Source organism: Gobius niger (genome assembly GCF_951799975.1).
Source record: "Gobius niger genome assembly, chromosome: 11".
Classification (NCBI taxonomy): Eukaryota; Metazoa; Chordata; class Actinopteri; order Gobiiformes; family Gobiidae; genus Gobius; species Gobius niger.
Window position 1 is genome coordinate 13,288,557 of NC_136862.1, and position 19,302 is coordinate 13,307,858.

General features: G+C 42.5%; 1 protein-coding gene across 1 annotated transcript in view; it reads left to right on the top strand.

The window, feature by feature from the left end:
* Positions 1 to 17,213, top strand: part of fam222ba (family with sequence similarity 222 member Ba) — a 46,952-nt gene extending 29,739 nt beyond the window's left edge. The window contains exons 2-3 of the mRNA XM_079566510.1: positions 8,721 to 8,848; positions 13,958 to 17,213. Coding sequence (XP_079422636.1) covers positions 8,767 to 8,848; positions 13,958 to 15,612 — 1,737 coding nt within the window. The 5' untranslated portion in view covers positions 8,721 to 8,766 and the 3' untranslated portion in view covers positions 15,613 to 17,213. The remainder of the gene's footprint in view (positions 1 to 8,720; positions 8,849 to 13,957) is intronic.
* The last annotated feature ends 2,089 nt before the right edge of the window (positions 17,214 to 19,302 follow it).

The following is a 19,302-nucleotide window of genomic DNA, read 5'->3' on the forward strand; positions in this document are numbered from 1 at the left end:
GTTAAGGGGGAAAACAATTTGGAGAAAAAATCTAAACTTTCTCTAATTATTCATAAACTACTGAATTATGAATACAGTTTTCTACTACATAAAGACACAAAGACATGGGGAGGAGCAAAGTGGTTCAACAGCCCATAAATACATAAATAATGGAGAATGCTAACACAATACTTCATGTTAGCACCGAGCTAATGCCATACGACTGCCGTTTTTTTCACTTCTACTGAACAATCTGCAGTGAATAAATCGGGTCCATATAAATGTTTAGACTTGACTTTATTTGTATGTGATAAATAAGTTTATATTTCGCCAGAAAACGGCTAAAAAGTTCTGAAATTCTGTGTTTGCCAGAATGTTCTATTTTCCCCCTCGGCGAAGCCACGACGAGATGCCGATATTTAAGATTTGGATATTTGTTGCCAAGACCTGATATCGGCATAAAAAAGAAATACGATATTGGGTATCAGCTACAAATATCCAAACTAAACCTATACAAGTTTTGGCTCTCACCGCTTTAGAAACACAACTTTCACCAACTAAATCGAAGTGAATTTTCGAAGGGCAGGACCTGGAGAATTCAATCGCTGAGTGAGTTTTATCCTCCGCAAACGCATTAGAACAGTCCAGTTATTCTTGGTTAATAGTTTTCCATGATAGTTTTTTAATAGATAGCCTATAATTAATAACATCTTGTTTGCAAAAAAAACAAAAAACTATTGATCCCACACTGGAGAAAAGAGGACCCATTTGTTAATTCACAGTAACTGCTTTTAAGAAAGTGTCTTGGTATCAGTTAATATCGATTAATACTATCGGTATCGGAATGAAAAATGTTGCATCGGTGCATCTATAGGCAAAATAATCATTGTATTTGTTACCTGTTTTCGGTGCCTTTTTTTCTGATACTAGTACTACCTGAACTTTTTTCCTCCGATACCACTGTGTCCTTTACACTGCAGCAGCTTTATCCACTAGATCCACCATTCTCAAAGTCCAATTATAATAATTTACTCTTTTCAAAGGAATTTCAATTCAAAGTAAAACAACATCTATACAATGACTGTAGCCAAATATTGATTGAACCACACTTTTGGGATCCACTGCACTAGATCAAAGAGCATTAACTTTAAGAGAGAGGTCCTAAATATAAACTGCTGAAGGAAAAGAAAAAAATCACATGTGTTTCAGAACATGTTTGGGCTACGGGGTTAGTTTGTTTGTACATAATTAGACCCCATGGAGACGGCATCTGTTTCAAAGGATACTGCCTAAATTATGGCAGTTTTTGAAATGTATAAACTTCATTTTATCCCTACAGCTCTTTGTCACTGAGTTTCAATTATGAGAGAAATCACTGGAATCATTCTCACATTTACAACATACATACAACAACATAATGGACTTTTCATCTTTCTGTCTATTCACCTGCAGTCCAAAAAGCGTCTATGGTGTAAAAAAAAAAAAAAAGTAACACGAATGTATAGAGACATGTGTTTTCTTTGCGATGCCCAGCTTTGTTTTTTCCTCTTAATAAGGGTTGTAAAAATAGAAATAGCAAAGTGTTTTGTCCACCATGTCCCGGGGGTCTGCTGTATCATCAGGACTGCATTGTGTGACACGGTGTACCAGTTTCCCCTCCCTGTCACTAAATGCCCCCGGCCCTGCGCTTGCACCACACAAAACCTCTCTCTGCCTCTGTTTGTAAAAGCCTTGTGGTCTGATAAAGGCGGCGGCGGTGATGTGCCATTCCTCGCTAACACGCACAAGAGCCAAGGCCTTTTTCACCTTTTTCTTTTGACATAACACTCGGCTTGGTATTCAAGGGTAAAAAGCCGCTCTCTGTTCGCTCCTTCCTGCTCCTTTTCTTTTCTTCGCCTCCCATTCAGCGGCTCGCCAAAGAAAAGTAATTTCACCGTGTGTGTCCCTGAGAGAATCAACACACAGAAGTTGCATTGAATTTTCTACCGCAACATTTTTCTTTTTTTTCCTCTCCATTCTTGGCTCTATTTCAGACCCATAACCTGGGGGTAAACATGCAATTAAAATAACAGCAGCGAGCTCTCCTGCACTCTCCTCTCCTTCAGCTGTTAGTATTGTACCACACTATGACTCACAGCCCCCCTAATTGCTTTAGCTTTTAATTGCTGTAGAGGAAATTTCTGCTGCGTTCTCTCACCTTGGATTTTTTTCCCGCCTTCGTTCATTGTTGTTGTAATACTTCCATACATCGTCTAATGAGCTTATTTTTGGTGCAACGCACGCCCTGTTCATTTGCACATGATTTTATCTGGTAATTTCTCATGATGTTGGACTAATTTAGGTGTAAAAACATTAAGATGCAGTAAAGCATTACATATAGAGGCTTTTACTGAAATTTAATATAATTATTTCAAAAGGGCTTTCACTATGTTTGTTCAAAACATAACTTTACTCTTCGTTTTAGATGTTAATTGCTGTTGGTTACCTTTTTGATCCAAATAGTGATTGGATCCATATAAATCTACATATTGAATGTACTGCTATACTGAATTTGCTCTCATACTGTGGTACCGGCGTCTCCAGGGGACGAACAATGTGTTTCCCAATCAGGAGTACTTGGAACTATTTCGAATTTGGGGGGGGAAAAAAGGGGAAACTGAACATTATTTTCTATATGTTGCAGTAAAATGTGTTGTTTTTGAATAAGTTTAGGTTTATTTTGAACGCAACGTCGACTTATTACATATTAATAGCGCTTTCAACCTCTTAACCCCCACCTGAACCGAGGACATTTTCCCCAGTTTGGCTTTACCCAAATCTAAAAGCTATTTGAAAAAAGCGGCAAAATAACAAGGATGAAAACGCAACAAAACGATGGCAAAAACGTGCTGGAAAATCAACAAAAGCAAAATAAAAAAGCGACAATAACGCATGCAATATAAAAGTGATGAGAGAGCCACAAAATGCGTGCTAGAAAAGCAGAAATTACACAACAAAAAAGTGAGAAAAACAAAACCCGATAAAAACACACACAGTTTTGTAGGCCCTAGCTTTCAACTGAGACAATACACTGTTGCTCTTTTATCGAGAAGCTTTTAGATTTGGGCAAAGCTGAACTGGAGAAAATGTGCTTGGTTAAGGCAGGGGGTAAGGTTAATAGATTGCCTTCTAATTAAACCAGTTTATTCTTAACCGGGGTTCGGTGGAGTTCAAGACACAAACCCGACTCGTATGATTCGTGATGACGCCCCTCTTGAAGGGTTCGGAGAATGCACAGATGAAACTGGTGAGGTTCAGAACCTCCAACAAGGTTAAGAACCACTGAATTAAACTGCAACACCGATGAGGTAGGAGGTAAACGCGCTACCACTGAAAGGTTCAAGGGGTCCAGAAGACAAAAAAGGTCAAGGGATACATGAAGAAAGTTTAGAAAAAAACCTCGTGATAGACAGTCGGATAAAATTATAATGAGAATATGAGAATGATTTGACTAAAAGTCCCATTATGTTTGAGATAAATAGTCTTGTTGCACTTATATTAGTTATATTTATAAAGTTGGAGTTCTTTCTAATTCACAAAGGCTAAAAGATTACACGTCTGGTCGTCCTCAGGTGCTACACGACTACAAAAAAATTGAGAACCACATCCATCATACCTGTGGGATTGAAAAAAGACACCACTTTTTGTTTCTGTCGTGAGAAAATGACTTCACCTTAGCTCATTTGTGCCGACAGAGAAGCCATGAACTTAGTCTTAGATTGTGTTTCGTGTAAAGAGCTGCTGAAATGATGAAAGACTTGCAACCCTGGACAATTTAACAGCACTTTCTGCCATACTTCTATATCTACGTATATATATTCTCTAAAGTTCTGACCCTGTCCTCCCATTTCAATGTCGTGGGCTCTGAAGAATGTTAAAGTGAATGTAACCTTTAGAAACACTTCCCAACTGCATTCTGGCACCTTGGATTCTTTTTTTTCCCACCCCTTTCATTATTGTTGCTCCACTATTTCCGTACATCCTCTTCTAATGAGCTTATTTTCGTTGCGCCCTCCTCCTATTTCACCCCAGATTACGGCTCGTGGATATTTTAACTAATAATCTCCAATGCAATTAGCCTGATGTGAAGGGGGAGAGGGAAAAAAAAAAAAGTGTTTCAAATGAATTCTGATCATGGCTCGGGATATTGATCAAAAGATGCAGTGCCGGGCGCGTTGTAATTTCCTTAATGGCTTCCTCGATCCTTCCATCTTTCACTCCGTGTCCCGTTCTCCTCCCGTTTTACTCTTTGAGGAATGAAAAGGGAAGAAAATATAGGTCAGCTTTTATGGGAGCAATTTGACACATGACACAAGCAGCTCGCATCCAGCCTGGCTTTTGTCAGCGCGCTTTTATTTGTCTATAATGAAAGGCGCGCAGTTATTGGCACACTTTTTATTAGCGCTCTATATAAGTAGCTGGTGGAGACTTGCCTAGTCACGGAGGGCGGGGGTATAATGCTTAGAGAAGCCCAGCGCGTCTGTCTGCACTGGGCTGATAGTGTGATAGATGCCTGGCTAAAGTCCACAGAAGGCCCAGCTGGCTCCGGGAACCCGCCATCCCAAAACAGACATGACACTGTTCGCACTGCGGACACGGGGCGGCTCTGTCTGGAGCAGCGCGGCGACCGCTATAAGCCGCCGAAAACAGACACCTTTTGGTCCAACGGGGGAGAAGAGTCAAGCGCGGCATTTAGAGGAGATAAACTGCTTGTCACATTTTTAGAGACCTTAAAGTTGAAGTATCCATTTGCAGAACAAGCTGGGGGTAAATCGTTGCTGGAGCAAAGGTGCAAAAACATTTAAAGAATAGGTTGGTTCTGAATAATCTCCGGTGCTGCAGTAGCTCAGGGGGTAGATTGTTGCTCCCCATGAGCATCGCTGCTGCTGTTGTGCTCTTGGGCAAACGACTGTGCAGTGAAATAATCAAAACTGGGTAACTCGATGTTTGGGGGGATTTTCTCGATCTGCCGGGATTAAAAGTTGTAACAAAAACCAAGATGTAAAAAGTTGTAATTTAATAGAAGGAATGTAAAGGGTACATTTAACCAGTGTTGGGGAGAATACTTTGAAATCGTATTTAGTTACTGAATACTGAATACTTGCCTTAAAATGTATTTTTTGTAACCTAGTCCGTTACTTTGTCTAGTCAGAATACTGTATTAATTGATGGAATATTTAATTTCGAGCTACACAACACAGACACAAAAGCGAGAAAATAATAATAATTAAAAAATAGCATTCTAGCTCAAAAAGGAGTGGGAAGAAGACAAGCTTATTAACTCCCACCCCCCTATTCTGAGTACTTTGAAGACCTAGTATACTTAATAGAATATTTTCACATTGATTGTCATTATATTTAGATATAAATATGGCGTATAATTATAAAAAATAAGTCTACGATGTTGGAACACCTGTTATAAACTCACTTACCTTTAATGAGGAACTCTTTAACTCTCTTGGCAAATGGAGCAGCAGATACAGCATCATGTGTAGGCCTGTCACGATAACAAATTTGAAGTTCAATATATTGAGGCAGGAAATATATTAACGCGATAATATTGACAACTCAGGCATAAAAATGACTGTAAACCTTTGTTCTAAAAGTGCATCATCATATCCTAAACCACCATACAAGCTGCAGTTAACATGAAGTATAATGTAACTCAATTTGCTTCAGTTAGTTCAAAGAAAAAATATGGGGGAAATGCTAATAAATGTACAGACGATAAATATCGAGCCAAAAAATATATTGTTTATCTGTTATTTATTGAACGATAAGTCGATATAGTAATTATCGTGACAGCCCTAATCATGTGACACATGCAGTGTTTGTATGAACTGTGGCAAAAGGTGTTTTAAATCTTTTTATTTTATTTTAGGTTCTTAGATATTTCTTAATGATGCTGTGCAATATGGAGCTAAAATATAATGCCTATTACAGTTCTTTTAGTAAGACAGAAGGTTTAGTTTACCTGCTTTACTAGTTTTGATCACTTCCTGTGAGGGCGTAAGCTCTCCCTACTGACTGGAAAATCCATGCAAGCTGCCTACGACACGTCACCTCCACCACCAGGTGACGCTTCTGAGGAAGATCACAGGCCTTTTTATAGGTGTGGCTGCAGCAGGTGGTTGACTGGGGCCAGGTGCTTCGATACCGGGACAAGCAGCCAACCAGAACAGAGCCTTAAACCCGTCCTCCAGTCCATTGCCATCCTCCTCACAGCCAGGTTTACATGGAACAAAAACAGAATTAAGCCACACAAACAAAAAGGAGGGAGACCTGGGGCTGTAACAATAACGGCGATGAAGTGATATTTTTGCAAACCATCAGACTTATGCAAAAATGTGCTGCAAACATCTTCATTTACATTGTCGCTCAAAAAGATACTGAGCAAACAAAAGGGCAGAAAAAAAACTCGATATTGTGAATTTGCATAACTTCCCAACAGCAGTTTTGATATTATCTTGTAGACAATATATTACCTGCCTCTATGGCTGCCACATCTCTGACACTGACTGTCGATGTGAAAATGGATACAGAGATTTGTCTTTGCTTTGTTAGGACGAGTAACTTGTCAATGAAAACTCGATGGATTTACATACAGCAGGTGCTCACCTTTGTGGTCTGTGTTAATGAAAATTCTTAAACGTTTAATATTGAAAGATAAAGTGGTATGGAGGTTCTTGTTTTGGGAACATTGGAGCCTGTTTAATCAGAGCTGCTGGGGAAACCTGTCTGGGGCAGAAAGTGCCTGATCAGGATCTTCTATAAAGACTGGAGTCATTAGGAGAACACATAGGTCACATTGCTGTAAATAAAAAGTGTCATTCTGTCTGTGGTTTAAGACAAATGAATCGAACGTGTGTCCGTTGGCTGCGGCAGGCCCCTGTAGAGCCGCGGTCAGGCTCGTGTACAAACACTGAAGTGTGTAAAGCCTGGGTGTAGCCGGTGTTTGGTGTGTGATGTGTATTTGAAGTCCGGGCGGCGCTGATGGTGGAGTCTGCGGACGTCAGGCTTGTGTCTGCTGGTTTCATCTCCTGCGCTCGGCTCTGTAAAGCAGAGTGTCAGCTGGGGCATTACCATAGGCTGACCTTTGCCGCCGCACTCCCCACTGCATGCGTTTCTGACATTCAGGGCGCTGTGGGGAGGCAGCGAGGGGGGCACGGCCTGTTGGCGCCTCTTTGCCTGGAGTGTGTTGATGTGCGAGTTGTCTTATAACAAACCAACTGACAGTTTATGTGCTGCTGTTTTCAGTTCCACCCCACATCTTTCTACCCTCCTGCCACCACTTCGCCTTTGAAACCCCGAGCAAAGACACATTTGTATTTGATATTTAGTTTTCCTTCCGCCCCAAATCCGCCTGTTGTCAAAGCGATTTCTGTTATCTCCCTGTGAAATCTTGGCATCCTGATAAATGAAAGAGGGTTGGAAGTCTCGCCTGCTGACATCAAGGCGCAGTGTACCTAAAATCCTTCCAAGGCCAAGGGAAAAGAATAACATATCAGGCCAATTAAAGTTAATGCACGGTGACACATTGAATGGAGGGCAGGGATTGCTGCCATATGGCGGTCCACGCTGTAAATCAGAACGCAGCCAAAGAGAGAGGAGGAGAGTGGTAGGAAATAGAAAAGATGACGCAGCATTGGCTTAATAAATCCAGGTGTGTCGAGCTGTGCCACCACCAGCGTCTGAGTGTAGCCTTTACCACCCGACTCCCTGCCGCCTGCCCCTGCAGCACCCTAGGGTGCGGTGCACTCAGGTATCACTGTAGAAGTGGCAGCTTCATTAGGCCTTGTTTTTTTTCTTCTCACAGGAAGGATTTAAATGAGCTGTCATCCTGACCTTTTTGAGCTTCTGCTTTATAAAACAAGTACAGCCCCCTCCAACCCCAAACCTGCCTCCCGTCTCCTCTCTATCTCTCTTTGCACCTTTCTCTTTCACTTTGTCACTCTTTCCTGCACTTGTCTCTGTTTCCCCGCAGGGGGGAAGACACTTTTAAGCCTTCGCCCTGCGGCAGACAGGCATGCCAAGGTTGTTGTGTGGGTAATTGCCTCTCTCATAGACGCTGTTTGTCTGCACACACTTGTGATGCCTGGCTGCAAAGGGGGAGGGCACAGACTCTGTAGACTTAATTTGCTTTCTGACTGTTCCTCGGTGCTGATTAAGCAGCATCTGTGGTGTTTGAATACAATGCAAAGCTAAGTGGAGCATACCTAACATTTTCTGCCTTTCTATTATATCAGGTGACTGCACAAATGGCCATGTCTTTTAGTCATGTCTTTGAAGCTCATCTGTATCTGGCTCCATAGTTTAATGTCCTGAAATAAAGGGCTGTTTGAGGTCCAGAGGGCCGCAGTATCGATCAGAGGTGCACTAACTTGTCAGCGCAGCCTCTGGAGTGTGTTCTCTGCCCGCGTACAGGAGTCATTAATTTCCGCCTCGGTCTGGTGGAAGAGCTCAGCGCGGCTCAGGGTCCGGCGGCTCTAACATGCAGCAAAGAGAGCAGTGGATTTAAGCCCCTCAGGCCCCGTCTGCCGCTTCACTTCAGCACTTTGATGTTTAATTGAAGTTGTTACTGGCATCAAATGTCACCTTACCTGATGCTGCAGGTGTGAATCAGTTTCTAATAGAAAATAACTGCCTGTCTGAGCTGTGTGCAGCTGTGTGAGTACTGACCCTCTGTCTCTCTCTCTCCACAGTGTGAGGAGCAGTGCGTGGCCCATGTTGCATTAGTGTGGCTGTGAAATGCTGGCCTGTCTGCCGGGGCCAGGTGACCTCCCCCTCCAGCTTCTCCCCCACACGCAGATGAACACTGGACTTCAGAAATGTAAGTACCCCGCGCACAAACACCACCATCAGTCCCTGCACCCCACTCCCAACACCGAGCTGTTACAGTCATGCTTCAGATGATAGAAGTGGCAATACCTTCTCTACAGTAAATGTATATAGTTATTAAACAGATTTTATTAAACAAATTACAATATTGAGAATGTTGTAACTGACAAGAAACCCAACTAAAAATTACAATATTGTCTTTCTAAATGCGCCCATGGGAAGATTTTGGTTGCACTTTATTTTACACTACCCTTCATGCATTGTACCTGCCAAATTTAGTACAATGTATTTTGCTATGCAACAATGTGTAATAACTTGTACCCATGTGTTACATACACAATGGAATAACATGTGTTGGATGTTTGGAGGTACATAATGTAATAAGATCCTAAGTCTAAAGCCCTAACCCTAAGAGTCTTATTACAGTACATTATGAACCTCCAAACCACAAATACGCATCATTCCAATGTGTATGTACTATATAGGTACAAGTTATTACATAGCAGATTACATTGTACTAAAGTCAGTATAGATGCAATGTATCAAGGTAGTGTAAAATAAAGTGTGACCAAGATTTTGTTGTTTATTGTAAAGTCGATCTTCAGATGTTGGCATTTATGTACAACACATTTATTTATTTATACCTGTTTATTTATTGTTGTGACGTCCATATAATCCATATATAGTCCATATAATATTGAGGTATTCTATAATGCCCTCCATTATCACAACTATGGCCTTTTACGCCTGCAGCCCTGAATTACAATCGAAAATTCAGGCAAACGTTATTACGCCGTGGCAGGTCTTCAGGGGAAATTAAAGGGAACTGTGGCATTAATTTTCTGATGAACAGTGTGAACTGGCCGCCTTCTTTCAATCACAACCTCTGAGGTCTGGGCGCCACTGGAGTAGCTCGCTCTGGGACTTAAAGCTGCAGCACTCACATGTGATTGGACTGCACCGTCTTGGCCTCTTTTCACTCTGGAAAAGTCAAATGCTGTCAGACTCACTGACAGATTGTGGATGAGAGATTTTTTGCCCTGACGAATCCTGCATGAAAGTGATTTTTAAGACACAACCTGCTTTCCGTATTGAACGCGCCGCTCAGAGTTGATTTGCAAGTCTGACAAACTAACATCCTCATCACTTAATCTTATTCAGCCTTATATTTATTTTGCTCCTGGCTTTTTTTTTTTTTTTTTTACTTTTTTAGGTGGCAAAAGTTGCAGACTATTGCCTCTTGGCTCTTGTCCATAAATACAACACATTATTGGATTGTTCACTGTTCCCAACTTGGCCTGGAGAAATGCTAAGCTTGGACATGTGCAGTTCAGAACCACCAAACCAACATATTTTAATGGATTTTCCTCACACAATATCAACAGAGCACACAGTTAAAAATGCATAGTTACTTTTAAGGTCCTATTTTATTACATCTACTTCATACTCGTAAGCCTTGATACCTTTTTCAGTGTCACTCAAAATGCATGTCTAGGTAAGAAATCCAATGTTTGGTGATATGATAAAGTACAGTTATACTATTGGCCAGCAGAGGGCCTTTTGGACACTAGTAACCAGGGCAGCAACGCAAAACAAAACTTATATAAAAAAGATGTGCACCAGCAAACATAATGCAGGCAGCACATCAGTCACACGTGTCTTGGCTGCCGCAGCCTCATCTCTGAGAGTTGTGGATCATTGCTGACTCTTCTCCATTGACTCCTTTGTTTGGCCAAGGCTTTGCAATACTTGTTGCTTAGGTCTATCACTCCATCATCTTCTTTGTCTTGCACTCACGCATTTGCAATCAATATTACCTTCCAGACGTGTTGTGTGCTGGAGTATCCTTTCACATCGGGAAGAAAGTTTCCAGAAAAAGCAGGAGGTGACGTCACTAGTGGACGACCCGTTACTCTCACATGATCTAGGAGGTTTGTCAAAGTGTGGTGCTATAGGATCACAAGCCTTCAAAAGATGACTGTAGTGATAACCCAACACATCGCATCCAAACACGAGTCACATCTAACTGATAGGTTGATTCATTCAGCCCAGGAAAACTCTCCTTTGCTCTGCCTGCTTTATCATAAGAGATGCAGTTCCTGTCTGACCCATTTTTACTGCATTTTCCCCTCCTTTTTGTAAAAAAATGCTCCCGCTCATCAAGACTGTAATTTCAGGATCACAGTAATCAGCCAGCCCCCAGGAGATCAGTCAGCGCGAGGGAGTCTGCTAAGTGCCAGCGTCTGTTGCCTCAGCCCGGGTCGTCTAGTGACACGGATCAACTATTGCTACGTTTTATTTTTTCTGTCCAAATTTATAATCTGCTCCAGTTCACCCCAAAAATGTCATCATTGAGCATGTGTGTTTATTTTCTTATCGAAAGGCAAGCTGCTGCTTTTCGTAAACCTTTTTTACAATGACACTGCTCACATTAACTTTCTGGATGAAGTTTGTTCGATTTTAAATCCTTGACTAAGAATATTATACTGCAGACGCGGTGTTTGTGTTGCTTGTGTGCCGAGTGCACATTTCAGATCTCTCTCAGATTTTCTCTCTCCTATGTCCTCACCGCTGACCTGAACATAGGCGTCATTTTAAAGTAAGAAGTTTTGCAGGATGCTGATAGAGGCAAGGCCAAAGCTGTTGCTCTATTTATCGTCAGACATGGGTGCTGTAGCGGTGTTGGCTATGAAATGCTGGAGAACTGTTGGAGGAAGAGGTCAGGTGCACAAAGAAACGTCAGGTCACTAAAAAGCTCCAGGCGGGATGACTCAAGTACTGGGAAACGACCTTAGTCTTCAGTTCTCATCTGCAGAACCAACAGTGACTGCAGCCCGACTGATTTTCACATCTCTGTTCCCACTGAGATCAAAAGCAACCATCTTTTCTCCAGTCTCTGTAATATTTTTCATTTTTAAAGGTCCTGTGGTTCAGCTCTGTTCAGCAGCTATAAAAGTGCGCAGTTGTGGGAAAGTGGATTCACATGTCTAATTTGACGCTAAAGCTTCAGACCTAATTTCCTGCTCTTGTGTGAAAATCGTAATTCACAGCTGCATGAGCCCCTGCTCCCTGCCTCTTTAACCTTGTTCAATAAGAACAGTAGTTTGAATAAGGGAAGCCCTAATTAGCGCCTGCTGACTGTGCACTTGTGCTGCTGCAGCTAGCTAGCTAGCAGCGGGGTAATTAACACATGGCCAGACTGGCCTCTTTCCCCCGTTCTCTCCCTGGGAACACGCTTAGCTGGAGATCTGAGAGATGAAATGCCCGTAGCCACCAGCAGCCGCCTACAAACTTCACTCATATCCTCATTAACCCTCCCTTGATGCTATAAGCTTTTCAACTAATCCAGGTTTTAGGTTCAGGTTGAAATGCTAACAAGCTACACTTGCTTATTATAGTCCTAATGAACACCCGGAGGTTGAGTAACAGTAAAACACTGATTTTATTATATATTTTTGCTGATATTTTATCCTGTTTACATGAAATGCCTTATGCTGTTGGAGCATATTGGGTATTTTTTTACTCGAGAAGCTTTTTTGTTGCTTTGTGGTGTTAGTCACAAATTATTTACAAATGTACAGAACAATGTAAATTTGTTCATCCATCCAAAGCCATAAAATCCTTTCAATTTGTCGTAGTCCATGTTGCTATAAAGGATTTTAATTCAAGAGAGTTTGTGGGTCTTATTTTTGTTTTCTTTCTTGTAAAGGTTATTTAGTACCAGTCGATATGGTAAAAACGGGATCAGTTGTTCTAATTACTGCCTGGATCTTTGTCCCCAGCTGACTTGTGAATTTGTAACAAGATCATTAATCATTACCTGAGAGGTGAAGTCCATCCTCAGCACGTCTGTGAGTTTGTGTCTAAGTGTTCATTTATCTGTGTTTGCTTACAGCGGCATTTATTCCTCCACACACAATGGGTGTGGATGATGGCGTCTGTGGAGCTGCCGCTCTTTGGCCCAGACCTCTGCATTAATGAGGCTGCCATCAGCGGGCTCAACACTTAGTCACAACAGCCCCCAGTGTGCCGCCCCACACCGGCCCCGGCACATCACTGCCCATTGTTTCCTGCACAAATAAAGCAGGAATTAATTAGCCAGTTGGCACGACTTGTGGTGCGCCGTGTCAGCACTCGCAGGCGAGCTCTGCGCTTCATCCCTTCAGCTCAGTCGGCCTGTTGTGAGAGCCAACAGAATGCTACGACAGCATGAAACCACAGACTCTGCCAGCCATTCAGACATTTCAACTTATTGCTCACTCAACAGTGGAAGGACAGCCCAAGTGCTGGAGAAATTACATCTTTTTACCTGCACTGAGAGGCTGAATTCAATCAGTGTGGCTCAAGTAGGTCAAAATGACAGCGCCCAGGTGGTAGAAAGAACGACTGTGGCTTCGAGTCTGGTTGTCTCTAAAACAGTTACTTTTATTGTGTTACTGAAGAAGTGAAAGTGAGCACACTGCCTTAAAGGGAAACATTCCTTGTCCGGCCTGTGAGAGCTGGTATATCATATACACGTCGCTGACACGTTAGCAGACACCTGCAGGATGTTGCACATTAAACACCCTCAGATTCTCACATTCACAAACACAATTATGCTCAAATTGTCACAGTGCATTGTTAAATTTAGCCTGGTGCTTAGCAGGTGGAACAACTGTTTGAGGCCAGGGAGGGTGTGCGTCTGAATACTTGTCTGCTGTCATGGAATTCCTCCTCCATCTCTTTATTTCCTTTCCCGAAGCATGCACCATCTCATTTATTCTTTGTTTAGCTTGCACTTCACTCACGCACCAGTGTATTTTTAATTTAATGTGTTTGCCTGATTTCTACCTCTCCTCCTGCAACCAAAGACTCCTAATCTTTGTCACCATGAAATTCAATATGGAAGTTTACCGGATCAGGGCTGCAAAGGTTTTAAAGTAAAGAATAGGAGATGAGTGATCAAGATAGGGGTATTTGAGCAGCTCAGATTGCCACTGATGTGCTTCTGTACACTATATATTTCTACCTGAATATTCTCTTTATTGTTGCTTTCCGCCCACCTCCACCAGCTTCATGTGTTTTTTTTTTATCTCTCACTTTTGTCCTGTCTCTTTCTCAGGGGACACCACACAAAGGATGAGATCTACTCCGTTTCCTACCCCTTCAGAATTGGATGCATATGCTAAGAAGGTGGCCAACAACCCCCTCACAATCAAGATCTTCCCCAACAGCGTCAAAGTCCCTCAGCGCAACCACGTCCGGCGCACAGTCAACGGGCTGGACACTTCAGGCCAGCGCTACAGCCCTTACCCCTCCTCTCAGCCCAGTGCCAAGGCAGGCCTTCTCGCCATTGTCAAGGGACCTCTTGTCAAAGGCATCATCAAGGATTACGATGGCAGCCGCGCTCGTCTGCACCCTGACATCAACATGAATGCTCACGCAGGACCATACCAAGTGGGCCCAAATAGCACTTTAAACCATCAGCCCCCAACACATACCCTGCCCAGACCCCCCCACAACCTGTCTCTGCCCCAGGACCTGCCTCATTCTCTTCAGATGGCTCTCCCTCAGCAGCAGGCCCACATGCTCAGACATGCTCCGGCTATGGCCCCACATCCTCAGGGTCCACCCAGACTCCCCACCCAGCACCCAGCCGTGGGTCACCCACAAGGAACCTCTGCCCTAATGCTTCATCATTCACACCTTCAGCAGCATCAGGCCCCTCCTGTGTTACCGGGGAGCAGGACGCTGCCAGATGGTGATGCACCACCCAATGTTACTGTCTCTACCTCAACCATTCCACTCTCTATGGCTCCTGGTCTTCAGCAGGGCTGCCACGGCGACCTGAGTGCCATTGTGCATCAGATTAACCAGTTTTGTCAGGCCCGGGCTCATGGCTCCACTTCCATGTGTGAGGGTCAAATCGCCAACCCCAGTCCCATTAACCGAAACCTGCTCATCAGCGCCTGCTCCCGGGTGGCCATGCACAGCACCCCTGGATTTCCACCACCCAATTGCATCATTGCTCATGAGAAAGCCACTGCCCTGGGGGCTGCTCCACCCAGCGCGGCTGCTATGAACCATTTGCCTTCCAACCGCACTGACATCAAGCAACATCTCCACCATCTGCATCCACAGCAGAGCCAGACGCTTCACCATGGCAACACGCAGCAGAAGATGTGCTCATGGAACCAGCATCACTTGGGTCACTTGGGCCACATGCAGAACGGTGGAGCTCACCTGGCCAAGCAGCCCCCCAGAGACCCCAACTTCCACTTCAAGGGTGTGGCCTACTCAAATGAAGTATGCAGGGGTCAGCCTTACCAACTGAAGCCCCCCCTTGACAGACCAACACCATCCCCTCCTGTCAACAGTAATGGCATACCAGGCCCCATGGTCCACTATACCAATGGACATTACTTTCAGCCCCATGTTTGGAACAGCAGCATCCTCCCCACTCCCAACAGCGACAGCTCCGGCTCTCAGGACGTAGCCATGCCATTCCATGGTGCAGGCCCAGGAGGCTGCACCGCACTAGACTGTGGCCCCCCTGGGGCCCCCCATTACAGGCTAGGAACGGGCTCCACCTCCTCCTCAGCCCACACTAATCTGATGCAAACGGCAGATTACTTGGGTGGGGACTTCCAGACGCCCTATTTCCGTGATCAGAATCTAGGGCTGATGGGTAAAATGCACAGGCCCCCTCTGAGCAGGGTAGGGCCAGAGGTCGGGGATGGCAGGACCGCTCTCATCCAGCACCCAGGGTACAGATAAGCTATGGCCTTGTCTCTATGACAGTTATTAACACCCTTTGTTTAGTCTTAAAAAAGGAAACATGAATAAATGGATAACCTAAACAAATGACGCTAATGCTAAAGAGGGTAAATTAATACTATATTTAATGAAATCAGTAGGTTTTTTAATCCGTTCATCTTGCAAGTGATCAATTCATTTTTATGAATGCTTTTACCTGACAGACTGTGTACCAACCCATTCTTTGTGTGCCTGTGACAGATTTATCTTTTCTGTTTTAAAATCAATAGAAAAACAAACTTTTCAAAATGTATTACCAATACTTTAAGATTTCGTTTGGGTATCACATAGCAGGCAATGGTAAGAATAAGTGACATTTACACAGCTTTTATAAACTGTAATTATTTATTTGTACAATAGGACTGTTGAAGCACGACTCCTCACTGTCTAAAGGAAGCATGTGACTAGATGATTTGTACATAGTGTTGATCAAAGTGTTAAGATTACACTTGATCCTGCTTAAATGCTGCAATTGTGTACAGATGGTAAAAGGGCGTTGCCAGCTAAGGTGAGTTTTTTGGCATCAATGCTGTTTTTTTTTTGTGTTTATTTCTTTGAACGGCAGAAGTCAGGTTCGCGAATACACTGTTGCGCCATTTACATGTGTTATATTCCTTTTCAGATTGTTTTTACGATATGTTTTACTTGAATGTGGCATTTGACAGGTGTTGAAGCTGACGGCCGAGCTAGTCAGGCACTACTGTGAAGCAAATCATAATAATAGTGTTAGCCAGTGTCTCCTAGTGATGAGCACATCCGGCCCGAGCAGAGATTCAACCCTGGCTTTGTTAACACGCGGCTTTTTTGCTACTGATCCTGATGTTGTTTCCATTTCCGTGAAGACCAAATTGATCACTTGCAAGATCACGCAGACTGACTTTTAAGTTGTGACGTGAAACAGCAAATGCATTGTTTATTTTATTGTACACTGGCTTTTATCTAGACTACTGTAACTTAATGATTGTGGGTGAGAGTGAAAAGCCCTGATGATGCGGGTACCCATTAGAATGAGTGTGCGCGTGTTTGCGAGGATGCACAAGGATATCCATGTTTTGTTCACCTGAATCCTAACAGCCCTTAAAAAGCCTTAAGTGTTTGGTCCTTGGACTTTCCTCTCGACAAGCATGGTTTTAACGGAAAAAACCCCAAATCATAGTAAAGAACGAAAATGGTTAAGAATACACCGAAACAGCAATTTATTTTTAAATTACTTTCTGGTCATTTTAATTTAATGACGTTTCGTTTGATTAGAGCAATTCCTTAGAACTTTTATTACCAAAAGCAAGAAAAGTAATATTTTGTAATTATATATTTTAGCAATGTGTAGTTACTGAGCTGTAACAGTTTCAAAAGCTTCATTTTGCAGTTGTGACTATTTATAATACTTGATTATTTTTTTTCTTTTTTTTTTTTTTTTGCTTGTTATTTAAACATTTTTCTTCTTTGTTTCCTGTACTATTGCTGTGAAGTGGATGAAGGTCCATAAGCCTTTCTTTGTGTCATTCTGTACAACAGAAAAGCAACAGGAGCGAGAGAGTTGTGCTACTCTTTTTGTAATATTGTAATAATAAAATAAAGTTCTAATTTATGCTTTCAAGAAATTTGACTCGCTTCATTCTCAAATCACTGTGTAAAATATAAAGTGCACAGAAAACTCAATTACATTCATTTATGTATTATTGTAATCCTGTTCTGTCATTTGAGACTGATTAATTGCAAGAGAAGCTCGCCAACAATCAACTTTGCAATGTTCTAAATCTACAATTACATTTAGCTAAAGGCCCTAGACCTGATTTTTATTGTGAACAAACATTGAAAAAGTGGGCAAACTCATTCTTAAAGGCTCTATACCTGATTTTTTCATTTCAAACAATGAAAGGGGAACCACTAAATTAAAACATTGATTGAGGTATAAACTAATCTCTATCTTTCCTAGCATTTTTGTAGCATCCTAATTCTTCACAGGGACATGTTTATAGGCACATTTCACAACTTGCCGGGTCACTTTCACAAAAAATGCTACAAAACTAGCCTGCAAGTTCATGAAATTGATACAAAAGCTTTATAATTACATCCCTAACCCAAATGGCTGAGTTAACAATATACTAAAGGAGGACACATTTCATTCCATAACTTGGGGGGGAAAAAATCATGTATAGCTCATTTAACTTTCTTTACAGCCCAATTCTTCACAAGGTTGAGTTTATAAGCGCGTTTACAATCAAAGAAAAGTAAAAACTGGCTGCTTATAAATGCACAGCGCACTGCTCTTTTTTCACAAATAAGTAAAGAAATGCTCAATTTCTGTGGTTTGACATTTCGTGAGATGTTTATTATTCAATATGAAAAGGGAAGACGATGTGATGCAAGAGGCACATTCATAACTGTCGTCAATGCAACCATACTGTACATAAGGGTCATGAGAGGGAAAGGGGAGGGTGAAGCTCTCCCTGTTTTATCCTCAAGTTTAGGTTATAAAATTGCCACTTGACTGGTGTTATAAACTATGATTAATTCTCACCACAGGCGTAATCCTATCAAACCAGCCAAGTATTAAGAAAAACATGAAAATCAGAGACTCTTGAGACTAGTACATAACTAAGGACTGGATTCGGACTTTTGAGGGTATTGACTCGACTTGAGGTGCAGGCCAGAGCAGGGGTCCCAAACTTTTCAGACGGAGAGCCCCAAAATTACCAAGCGAACAATCCGGAACCCCCACTGTAAAGACTAATTAGTAACGTCCAAAAGTCCAAAGTCCTTGGCACAACTGGGCTCTGAATATACCCTTTTATAAACAACCTTTGATGGTTTTAAGTTCAAAGGCATTAAAATGCTGTGAGTGGACAATGCTTGAGAAATTATATTACAGCTCTTCTTAAATGGGCTGGACATTGGACTTGGACTCGGAACAGGTTTAAGGTGATAAGAGACAGTGACTTAGATTTGCTCATAAAAAACATTAACTCAGACTTGACTAAAACTGACTCAAACTTGGACAAGGATTAATGAGGAATTGAGGTTGACTTTGACTCTAAAAATCATGACTCGGCTGCAACTCTGCCATACACATACAATATTTTGGCTTCATAAAGTGTACTCGCAGCATTCAATCCCTTTCATGTCAATACCCAAAATCTTGTTGCAATAAAAAAAAAAAGAGGTTTGTTTCCTGGGGCTCACTGTATGTATAAATGCATTTATTTTGGCTTTTCATTTGTTCTGAGCAAAAACTACATCACAGAAAACTACTGTGGTGTTTATGTACTACTAAACCCGAGGCCATAATGTCCCAGTACATTTGTTTTCAGGCGGGTTAGTAATCGCACATATTGCCAAGCTCTTATCATTCCTCTTCCAGTGCCAAACACATGATGCGGGAAACGGTGTAGACAAAGCAAGCTGTGAGAGCGGCAGGACTGTGCGGCTGCAGTAGATTTAGCTCGTCTGGCTGTGATGAAAATGGGGTCGGTATAAAGGGCACGCAGCGGGAGGTCGGGATCAGCACCTGCACGGGCTTCATCGTGGATTCTGACGGGATGCCAGGGGGCGCGTGGGCAGTGGCCTTTGTACGGCTGAGGGTGCATCCAGCTCAGGTGGAGGAGCGAGGTGATTGTCGCAGTGGATGGAGCCCCACGATCAACCTGCTGC